At 44.3% G+C, this 12,122-nt stretch overlaps 1 protein-coding gene across 1 annotated transcript in view; it reads right to left on the reverse strand.

The window, feature by feature from the left end:
* The window catches only part of RALGAPA2 (Ral GTPase activating protein catalytic subunit alpha 2), a 284,753-nt gene extending 277,456 nt beyond the window's left edge, over nt 1–7,297 (reverse strand). The window contains exon 1 of the mRNA XM_007454538.1: nt 7,192–7,297. Coding sequence (XP_007454600.1) covers nt 7,192–7,297 — 106 coding nt within the window. The remainder of the gene's footprint in view (nt 1–7,191) is intronic.
* Nucleotides 7,298–12,122: the final 4,825 nt, after the last annotated feature.

Consider the following 12,122-nt stretch of genomic DNA (forward strand, 5'->3'; position numbering starts at 1 on the left):
GTACAGCAAAAAAAAAAAAACCTCTTCCCCGGATTCCAAACGTCCACCCGTGGCACAGGGTAAAGGGCAGTGTGCACTTAGCCACGTGGTGGCCACACCATCACCTCTGCACAAGCTCCTCTCTCAGCAGTCCCCTTGCCCCCAGCCTGCCCACCTGGGAAACCCGTGTTCACTACTCCAGACCCACCTCAGCCCCGCCCCCCTAAGGAAGCACTGGCAGCCTCTCCAAGGGGCCCTTCTGCCGTGCCTCCTCTACACCTGCAGCCACCTGTACAGTCCCAGCCCCCACCCGCACTCCCCCACCCCTACCCCATCCCCACACCCCAGCACTAACATCCTCGGGGTAAATGCAGCTGTTTACCTGTCTGTCTCCCCTAACAAACAGTAAATCCTGGGCTTGTGCCTTATTGATCTCTGAAGACACAGCCCTACCAAGCAGACACACACACACACGCACATACGGACTCAAAAAAATGTATGTGAAACTGAATTTTTAAAAAATCCAAGAACAAGATAGTTGCTTACTACACTTATATATTAATTATTCTTGATTTTACAGTAGAGTAACATATTCCTTCTTTTAAAAATAATTTTAAAATTTAAATTGAATCAATTTGCTATTTTGAAAGTCAACTTTTTGAAAGCAATAAACTGTTTGCTAGTTTCATCTGTGGCACTTAGTTTAGAGACCAAAGATCAGTGCTCTGAACAGCTAGTAAAAGTATTTATGTCCATCTGCAAATAAAGCACTTACAAACAAAATAAAAATACAAATTATAAAAGTTTACATCAAAATATTCCAGACCTACCAATTATCTCTCTTCCCAGAATAAAAGGTCAAAGGCAACCTTTTCTAGTTATCTCAAACAAAACATCTGAGCTCAGTCAGACTTTTATCCTAGGTCCACCTTTCTCACTTCAGAAGGCTAGACAATTTCAAGCACTAGGAGCAGGGATGACGTATTTGTGTGACATATATGTGTCCAAAGTTCATTTTACATTCCAGAAGTTACAGATATAAAATGTTAGTAACCGGTGAAAAATGAGCAAAGGGAGCATTAGGGCAAAATCGCTTTAATTAAGACAAGGTCAACTGAGAGAAACCATCCCAAGACAGTCTGAAGGGCCTGGAGTTATACCCCCAGCTTTGCTCGGGTTGCAGAATGTCCATGTGGCACTAACGTCCATGCAAATATTTTACCACCTGTGAGGCCTGCCAAGGGCACGGAGAGGCCAGTGAACACGAAAACACAGAAGGAGTCTTTTTATCTTCTGCCATGTTCAAGTCAAATATGGCCTCAAGTCTCCCTAGAAGAATACGGTAAAGCAGACTAGGCAGAGAGCAGCAAAACTCAAAGCAACATTTCTGGGAGACGCGCAAAAACTGCTTGGCTTTTGTTTACAAGTTAACATTCACTCTGGTGGGTAAATATATTTTCTGGTACGTAAATATGCTGGCGTCAGGTAACTAGCAAAAGCTCGACACGGGCTGTATAATCCTATGACCCGCAGCTCTGCCCCTCAGAGACAGGGAGCTGGCAGACAAGGAGCCCACCTCCGGGAGCCTCAGTCTCCCCACTTCGAGGTCGGGGGTGGGAACACTACCTTCATCACAGGTTGTAGGACGATCCAGTGAGATCACGATGCTAATAACCATGCCATAGCTTTCTAACCCCTCATTAAGCTCCAGACCCCGCATCCAGCACCTCCCAGGCAGTTCCATTTGTACATCACCTTCTCCTCAAACTCAACACACATCAGCACCAAACCCATCTTGCTCTGTCGTTAGCCACAGTCTCCTCCCAACTCTTCTGGCTCTATCCATGACACCTCCACTCCCCCAAATACCTAACACCAAGTATCAAATTCTAACAACGCGTTTATTGCTAGTCAGATTGCAAAGGAAGTGGCCGCCTCAACCCTTGCTGCTTGCAGGGCAATGGGAGCGACACTGAGGACAGCACTGTGGGACAGCACTGTGGGTCGAGGCATAAACGCAGCAATCTGACCTCCATGGAATCTAATCCAAGAAAATAATGCAAAATGCAGGGGAAGCCGCCTCCCAAGATGTTCAGAGTAGTTATTATTTACACCAGAGAAAGAAAGAAAAAGAGAAAAAGCGAGAGAGGAAAAAAAGAGGGAGAGATGAAGGAAGGAAACTATTTAACTACCCAAGAAATAGTAAGCTAAATTATGGTACATCGCCTCAACAAACATCTGTAGTTAATAAAAATAAAAGGAACAAAACATGGGGAAATGCTAAAAGTAAGCTTAAAAGGCAACGTTTAAAATTGTAAGTGAACTTGTCCCTACTTAAAGCAACAGATGCACAAAAGGAAATGTCAAAATGTTCAATTTTGCTCTATGGGCATATAGAGCCTCTGTGAGCAACTGTTCTCTCCTCTCTGGTTCCAGATATTTGGTCTGAACCCTGGTGTCACTAGATTTGACTGGCCTGTGGCCCCTGAGCCCAAACCTCTTCTCCTTCAGATTAATCACTCCTCGCCCAGCTTCTGCAAACCTCATGTTCATTCCTCCCTGAGAATCGCTTGTTCTGCCACAGGGTCCTTCGTGGCCCCAGCCCCTGTCTGTTCCTTCGTCACCAGTCTTCTCAGTGTCTCCCTGCCTTCCCACTGGCCCCGTCCATTTATCCTGGTCCTGCCGGCAGAGAGGCAGTGCTTGAATATTACTGGAATTCTTCAGTGGGCCCCCTCACCTGCAGGATAAGATCTGAGCTTCCAACTCCGGCAAACAAGGCCCTTTCTGATCTGGCCCCAACCTGCCTCAGCTCCTATCGGTCAGGCCACCTCTCCTCACCTCCCCCATGATCCTGAAGTCCAACTCGCTGTCCTGCCCTTACCCCTGGCCTACACACCACTTTGGTCACTGCTCTGACACTGCGGATGCCCTCAGGGCCAGGGTTCCAGCACCCAATCCTCAGTGCCCGAGGTTCCTCAACCTCCCGCATCATCGCTGTGTATTTCCACCACCAGCTCCTCCCCACCTCGGCCCGAAATGCTCTCCCCCTCGACTCTCCCCAAGTCTAACCCTGCTCTGTCCAGCATGCCGCGCTGGCTACCTGTGGCTCCTGAGCTCTTGAAATGCCACTGGCCCGACCGGAGACATGCTGCACACATACAGTACACATGGGATTTCAAAGACTTGCTATCAAAAAATGATGGAAAAAACTGAACATTTTACTTTCATTACCTGTTGATATAACACATATTAGATGTATGGGGTTAAAAATATATATAGATATTATTTAAATTAATTTCACCTGTTTCTTTTTACTTTTTTAGACGTGGCTACCAGAGCATTTTTAATCACACCTGTGGCTGACATCTATTTCTATTGGACAGAACGAGTCTAACCATTCTTCAGGGTTTCCTTCAAGATGCCCCTCTGTTCTTAATTATCTTTTCTGCCCCTTGAAATCCTATAATGGGGTCCACCGTATATAAGCCACTATCTAATTACATAACACACTACGTGCTTACTAGCATTTTACATCTATTCTTCCTGCCACATCAATGCCATTTCTAAATCCTATTTTGGGACTCACAGTAGGCACTCAACTTTTAATTAGACACGGAATCTTTGCTGCAGCAAGACAGCAATGCACAGAATGTTTTGTTTTGTTTTGTTTTGTTTTACTTATTTACTTTCCCAAGGATGATTTCAACAATGTAAGGAGACCTGGGAGTCAGGGGACCTAACAGCTCTTTGTTCTTCCTCTAAATTACATAATACATACACAACGTTGAGTGCATGGCTTGGCCCCCAGTAAGCCCTGCCTGTGTCTCAGTTTCCCCTCCCCCTTTAAAATAAAGTTAAGGGCTTCCCTGGTGGCACAGTGGTTGAGAGTCCGCCTGCTGAGGCAGGGGACACGGGTTCATGCCCCGGTCCGGGAAGATCCCACATGCTGCGGAGCGGCTGGGCCCGTGAGCCATGGCCACTGAGCCTGTGCTCCGCAACGGGAGAGACCACAACAGTGAGAGGTCCGCGTACCGCAAAAAAATTAAATTAAATTAAATTAAAATAAAATAAAGTTAATAATACCAGGCCAATCTACAATATATAGGCAGGTCAAAGTAGCTAAGCAAGTTCTAACTGGAGTCATTACCATGATATGAAGAAATACTCTACTTTTCACAGCTAACGGTATCTTTCTCAGCCAGCTGTCTTAAATACAGACTAATTTTTATGAAGAGGGAGCAAATCCATCACAATTATTAAAATAAGAAAGGAGAAGGGACAACCTATCAAAACGCTTGTCCTATCCTACTAACGACAGGAAAACAGTAATGACAGAGGAAACTGTTACATGTCTACTCCAAGCTGCAGTAGCTTATACATCACACTCACAATAACCTTTATGAGGCAGACATCACCATACCCATTTACAGAGTAAAGAAACTGAGGTTCAAAGACAGGCCGAGTAATTGGTCCAAAGTCATGCAGCTGCAGGCTACAAATCCAGGTCAAGTGCTATTAACTTTGTATGTAAAAATAACATCGTTATTATCACTGGAAAATATATGAAAAGCAAGAGTATTATCTAAATATACAAATAAAATTACAATAATAATTTCTATTCATTTCCTTCAAATAGTTTCTTTTTTTTTTTGCAAATATACTTTTTTTTTCTCCCAGTTTTATGGAGACATAACTGACATGTAGCACTGTATAAGTTCAAGGTGCACAGCATAATGATTTCACTTACATACACCATGAAATGATTATCACAGAAAGTTTAGTGAACATCCATCATCTCGTATAGATACAAAACGAATGAAATAGGAAACAAAATGTTTTTCTTTGGGATGAGAATGCTTAGGATTTACTCTTTTAACAACTTCCATATGCAACATACAGGAGCGTTAATTACAGTTACCATGCTGTACATTACATTCCTAGTACTTATTTATTTTATAACTGGAAGTGTGTACCTTTTGACTAACTTCATCCAATTATCCCCCCACACCCTGCCTCTGGTAACCACAAATCTGGTCTCTTTTTCTTTTTAATTTTTATTGGAGTATGGTTGATTTACAATGTTGTGTTAGTTTCTGCTGTACAGCAAAATGAATCAGTTATACATATACATATACCTATATCCCCCCTTTTTTAGATTCTTTTCCCATATAAGTCATTCCAGAGTATTGAGTAGAGTTCCCTGTGCTATACCTCATTAGTTATCTATTCTACCTATAGTAGTGTGTATATGTCAACCCCAATTCAAATAGTTTCTTGATCTAGTTTCTAAATCCTATTTTCCTAGTAGACTTTTCCTTAAAGTAGCAAACCAGTAGGATATACGACGTGGTGGGACTAGTACGTTGCTGTACTATTTTTCTTTAAAGCCTTTCAACCACAGTCGTAAGTGAAAGTTTACATGAAACATTATGAACTAGAACTCCTCAGACACATTTACAAAAATCTAGTACCTACAGATAAGATTACAGTAATAAATGCAGTAAACTGGGCCAGTCCACCAGCGATGCATCAACAAAAACCAACATACATAAGGAAATATCACAGAGCCTTTCCACGCTGCAAAACTGAGGTCAGATAGCTCAATGAAAGGACAAAAGAAAGTTCCTCAAAATAAGACACACATCTACAACTGAAACCACAGAGCCTTGAAAACTAACTACTTTCTCAGAACAGTAACAATGTACCGTGTGTCTCTAAGAAAACGAACATCTAGGTTTAATTGCGTCTGCCTTTGCAAAATGTAGCCAGCTTAATCCCGTAGACTTGGACAGAACAAAAGTTCAAGCTCTCTACCACAGAAAAAGTCCCCAAGTATCAACTGCTTTAAAATACCACTCTACTCTCCTTTATCAAAAATGTCCCTGCAGGAGGTGTTAATCAGTCACTACTAAGAACCTCACACAATGCGTCCTGTGTGCTCCTGGTATTTTAGTACAGGAAGTAGAAAGTTCAGTTTACCAAGAACACCGAATTTCACTTTCAAAAGTCTTGAAAACTAATCCCTCTTAACAGTACTTAATTTACATTTCATTCCAAGCTGACCCAGACGGGCGGAATCTCAAGGAATCCGAGAATGTAAAAAACCTCACTTGGCAAAACCAGGTGTGTGGATTTGTTGTTTTCCTTAGAGGTACTTCACAGAGTATAAATAGAAATCATTTGCAAATTTTAATCTCATGAACAAGATCTTTATTTAAAATTCTCACCTATATGATGAATTCTGTTATACCATATTTCCTCAAGTGACAGACAAATTAAGACTTTGTGCCCTACATCAGGTGATTTTGCTCATTTTAAGAATAAAAAAAAGACATCTAGAAGAAACATAAACTATCTTTTTCTCAGCCCGCAAATAACACAAAGACAAGTCTGTCTATAGACAGCAAAGGTGTTTCCACCTTAAACACAAGTTAAGACTAAGGAGGTAAGAAGAGAAAACAAAACAGCATAGCAAACCAGCTACAGATCACAGGTGGCAGGAGACAGGAAGCCTTGGGAACACTTCACACCCACAGGGGCGAGTTTCATCCCAGGTCTAGTGCTGGCCGACCTGGGCTCTGCAGAAGCTCCACCCAGCGGGCTCATAAAAACGGAAGAAGGCACAGAACCATCAGTGTCATCCTGACAATAAAGGAGAAGCAGCCTCCTTGAACCCAGGAAAGTCACCCCTCCCTCCAAGCAGACACGAGGAGCCCCCTTCACACCAAAAACACAAAGAAAATGAAGCAGCCAGACCCATGCGAAGAGAGACGGCACTTAAATTTATCCCGGGGCCACTTGGGGGCTCAGTCTGTTCGGAGATCGGACTCAAAAGTAAAAATAAAATTAAAGTGGGGGGGAGGAGGAGATGACAGTTCAATTAAGTCCGTGCTGGGACCACTTGAGGTCTCAGTCTACTTAGGGTCTCGGACTTAAAAATAAAAATTAAAAACTGGGAGGGAAGATGACAGTTCGATGTGTGCGTGAGAGGACCCCCGGGCGTCCAGGGTTTGCTGGGGAGGGGACCGTCCCGGCCGCGCCCGGCCCCGAGGCCACGCGACGAGAATCTGCGGTAAGTTTACACTAGAGGGCGACAGGCAAGCCCGCGGGCCAGGCTGCCCGCTTCCCGGGAACAACGCCGGGGCCCGGGCATAGGGTCTGCGCCCCCCGCCCCGGCATCCCGCCCCGACCCCCGCCCGCGCCGCGCCTCACCCAGCAGCGCCCGCAGGTGCTTCACGCGGGTCAGCACGTCCTTCTTGGGGTCCAGCACCTTCTGCGTGGACTTCTTCACATCCCCGTGGCTCCTTCGGGAGAACATCCCGCCGCGGGGAGCCCGTGCCCCGCCGGCGGGGCAGGAGGCGCCTGCGCCGCGCGAGTCACCGCATAGGGTCAGGCCAGCGCGTGTCTCCCGGGCCGCCCGCCGCCGCCCGCCGCCGCTTCGGCTGTGGCTCCAGGAAGGAGGGGCGGGCCTGGCCGGCGAGGGGCGGAGCAGGAAGGCGGTGTCGACGCTGAACCCACCGCCCCGCCCCACGGGAGGTGCCGTCCGGCCCCTGGGCGCAGCGCACGCGCGCGTCGTCGGAACCCGCCTCGCGGGGGCGCGCCCGGGCTCCGAGGAGGCGCCGCGAATCACAAAGAAGCGGGCCCCGCGCACACGCTGTACTCCAAGTCCCGGGATGCACCGCGACAGAGCCCTCCAATCAGGCTGGCGCGCTTTCGGCGCGATGAGAGTCAGTGGGCCGGCTCTGAGCACGTGCCCGCTCTCCACCCCTCCGTGGGCCGCAAGTGCTCCTGGGAAGGGTAGTTCTCCAGGAGGCGAGACCCTGAGACCACATTTCCAGGGTCCCAGTCACCGGGCAGCATCCGCCCGCCGCCTACCCCAGGAGGCACAAGGCTTCTGTATCTGTAGTCTCCGGCCTTTGCGCCCACCCAGTTCCCTCTAGTGCAACGTGAACCACAGAAACTCACAACAGGGAGTGAGGGAGCGAGTGGAAATCCCGTTGATCATACCAAAATCGGAGCTCCAATTACACACTAAAATGAATGGCTTTGGCAGTAGGGAAGGGCATGCCTAGGCTCTGGGAGAGGAGGCCAGCCCCACTCCCCTGGGTTCCTGGGACCCGTCTTCACTTGGGATATGAGAGTGCCTCACTGGCAGGTTCCTCAACGTCTTGCCTCTTGCTTTGTAGGAAGTGCACGTTCTCTGTGTTGTGCAAGGCCACCTAGCAATACAGTAGCAGAACCAGAAATAGAACCTGAGGGACCTTACTCTCAGGCTGGGATGCTTTTTAAGGCCAGGTGCCTGTAACCTGAGGCAAGACTTTGAGATGGAAGATGGTCTGGAGATCTGCAGGGTTATTTATTGGCATCTGGATCCTTTGATGCTTCAAATTTTGACATTTTAGCAAACACTTAAGCAGGCTGTTTAAACTCACGTGATCTCCATCAAATTGGGACAGCACAGCTGTCTTTTCCTCATTCGGCTAAACTGTAACTTGGGGGAAGAGCCAGCGATTTACACAGCCTTCTAGCCTCATCACTGGGCACTGTATTTGACCTCAAAGCCCTCAATAAAAGTTTGTTAAATAAAATGGGATAAAATAATCCAACATATTTAATCCAGGCATGCAAAAAATATCTCTTGGTTGTTAGATCCTCTATTTTTCAACTTATCAAATAGCATTGATAGAACTGGGATATATTCATACAAAGGAATGTTACTCAGCAGTAAAAAGGAATAGACAACCAATAAACCCAATGACATGGATGAATCTCAGACCCAGAGATGGAAGCCCCACACTCAGGATGACAGAACTGCCCTACCAGCCTGGGTCCCCGGATGACCTCTCCATCAGGACCACAAACCCTCCAAGACTGTTGCAAGAGTGAAATAACCTTCTCTCTTAAGTCAAAGCATTCTGGGTGTCTTTGTTGCAGAAATTTAGCCTGTACCTGGCTACACATAGTAAGTCACAATATTCACCGCACCATTATTTTAGCGGAAGATAACTTTCATTGCATTGATGGAAAAAAATAGGATGCACTTGTCTTAGGGAATTCAATTTATCTATCGCAGGTCAACCTATCATCAAAGTCAAACAGTTGTTGAGCACCTGCTATGTGCAAGGCATGAGTCTAAACCGTGGGGATAAAAAGCTGTATAAGATGCAGCCTCCTTACCTCCAAAGCTTCCAATCTAGTTGAGAGGCAGAGCAGCTAGATAAATGAAGAGATAAACAACAGTGTTCAGTGAACACATGACATGGTCAAAACTTGGTAGTAACAGAAATAGGCATTCATGCATACAGGTTCATCTCATCCATCGTATCTAGCCTTTACTCACTGATGAAAATGTAGAACTCCAGGTCTTCTCTAAAAAAATCAAGAAACATAAGTTATTATTTTGAGGTTTTTCACCCACCCACCATGTATATATATTCCATGTGAAATAAAACTAAATAAAAACACTTCTTATTCTCTGTTGCTCTGCAAAATCATTCCTGCTAGACTGTGAACTGCTTGAGAACATCATTTGCTTTGCAATCGACTTTTATCCCTGGAGGTTCAGAGTGCCAAGTATTTTGTAGACACTTGAGTACTGTTGAAAAAGTGTCCTGCTGTCATCAATAAATACAGATAATGAAATCAAGAGTTAAAAACTTACAATGTAAATTAAGACTACCCTGAAATGCGATTTGGATTTGCAAAAACAAAAACAAAAACATGATTTGACAACACACTCTGGTAGCAAAGCTGTAGAGAAAGACAGCTAATAGGAGTGTAAAATAGTACAACTCCTATGGGGGAGAATTTGGCCAAATTATAGAAACTTGCTCTTTGACACAAATCCTACTTCTAAGAATCTACTCTGAAGATATACCTAGACAAATATATAAAACCACATGTGGAAGGTTATTCCTTTAGCATTATTTATAATAACCAGTATAGCAGGGTGAACAGATATGTCCATGTCCCAATCCCCAGAATGTGTGGTTGTGACTTTTTTTGGAAAAAGGATCTTTGCAGATGTAGTCAAGTCAAGGATCTCAAGGTGAAATCATCTTGGATTATCTGGCTGGGCCCTAAATCTAATGAGTGTCCTTATAAGACACAGAAAAGAAGGCACACAAAGAAAGAAGAAGGTGAAAACAGAGGCAGAGATTGGATCGTGTGACCACAGCCAAGTGACCCCTGCAGTCACCAGAAGCTGGAAGGAGCCAGGAAGGAGTCTCCGTAGGGGTTTTCCAGAGGGAGCCTAACCTTGACCTTGATTTCAGACTTCTGGACTCCAGAACTGTGTGAAAATAAATTTCTGCACATACGCGCACACCGGAGAGTAGCTGACTGAACCCAGCCCATCCACATAAGGCAGTGCTATGCAGAGCTGTGCCACCATAAGAAGTAATGAGAAAATGTCCTACGTTCTCATTTTACTTCATTCATTCATTCATTCATTCATATCTCAGTCAGCATAATTAGAGAATGTTGTTCAGTACAATGGGTTTGATTTAATGAACATACAGTGCACCCATATTTTAAAATTCTAACCTTCTTGGGCTTCCCTGATGGTGCAGTGGTTAAGAATCCACCTGCCGATGTAGGGGACATGGGATCGAGCCATGGTCCGGGACGATCCCACATGCTGTGGAGCAGCTAAGCCCGTGTGCCACAACTACTGAGCCCACGTGCCACAACTACTGAAGCCTGCACACCTAGAGCCCATGCTCCACAACAAGAGAAGCCACTGCAGTGAGAAGCCCACGCACCGCAACGAAGAGTAGCCCCTGCTCACCGCAACTAGAGAAAGCCCACGTGCAGCAACAAAGACCCAACTCAGCCATAAATAAATAAAATTTATTTTTAAAAAAATTCTACCCTTCTTTTCTCAGAAATCTTTCTGAAATACACCTCAGTTTTCCCATCTTACTTTTTATTGCGTTATAATTGACACACAACATTCTATTAGTTTCAGGTGTACAACATAGTGATTCAATATTTTTATGCATTACAAAATGATCACCATAATAATCTGGTCACCGTCTAGACTGTCATCAGACACAGTTATTCCAATATTATTGACTATATTATCTATGCTGTACATTAATCCACATCTCCTTAAACAGACTGTTCATTGTTTATGAAACCATCATTTATCTCCCCCCACCACTCTGGCCCCCTGCATCTCTTCCTTCATTGGTGTTGCTACTAGAAACAAAGGAGAAATACCTCGTAGGCTTCCCCCATCTAATTTTGACCATATCTTGCCCCAAAACTCAGTCATTGCTATCAGAGACAATTTGTTCGTCTTCTTAACTTCCATAGTTGGAATCATTCCAAATACTTAGATCTGCCAGCTCTGTGGTTTCCAGGTAACCTACACATTAACGTATTTTATTTCCAAATATTTCATGCATCAGAATTTTTCAGATTGGAAGAATTTTTTTTTAGATTGACTAAAATACCTCATGCCTGAGTGTTAATCCTGATAGTCATGAATATTATGTTAATTTTAATATCTGGAAAAAATCAACTTTCAGCCTCAAATATTCCTGTCAGATATGTTCGTTGTGCCTGTCCTCTGGAGTAAGATGTTTTAGTGGGTCAGACATACTGTGGATCTTCATTTGAATGTTATCGCTGCAAACATCAACCCCAGGTTGTCTGTTTTATTGATCATGGGACACTTTGCATTCTTATTTCCTTACAAAAAGCTACAACCTAATAAATTCAGGGTTTTTTTCTTGCATCAGCTTTCACCCTGAAATATTGACTTAAGATATTCAATATGTATCTTGTGCTCCTGAGACTCTACTCCTACCTAAAATTCCCAGAAAAGAAGAGATGACGACACTTCATAAGAATGAAATGCAAAACCCAGTCCTTAAGAAACAAGAAACCTAAGGGCTCTGTTTTCCAGATGATGTATTACTGTTACCCTAAAAATATATATTATTTTCTCCTCCAAAAATATTTCCCATTAGTTTCTTTTCTTTCCAAATATCTGTCAAGCAAGGAGATTTAATACTTAACTTTAAACTTGACTATAAATCATTTTATATGAGAATTTCAATTCAGAAAAGACTCAAAAATAGTTTTTGAAAATGTTCTACTCATTTTGATATGTCTGATGGCTTCCTGATAACAAA

Source organism: Lipotes vexillifer, unplaced genomic scaffold (assembly GCF_000442215.2).
Source record: "Lipotes vexillifer unplaced genomic scaffold, Lipotes_vexillifer_v1.1 scaffold365, whole genome shotgun sequence".
Classification (NCBI taxonomy): domain Eukaryota; kingdom Metazoa; phylum Chordata; class Mammalia; order Artiodactyla; family Lipotidae; genus Lipotes; species Lipotes vexillifer.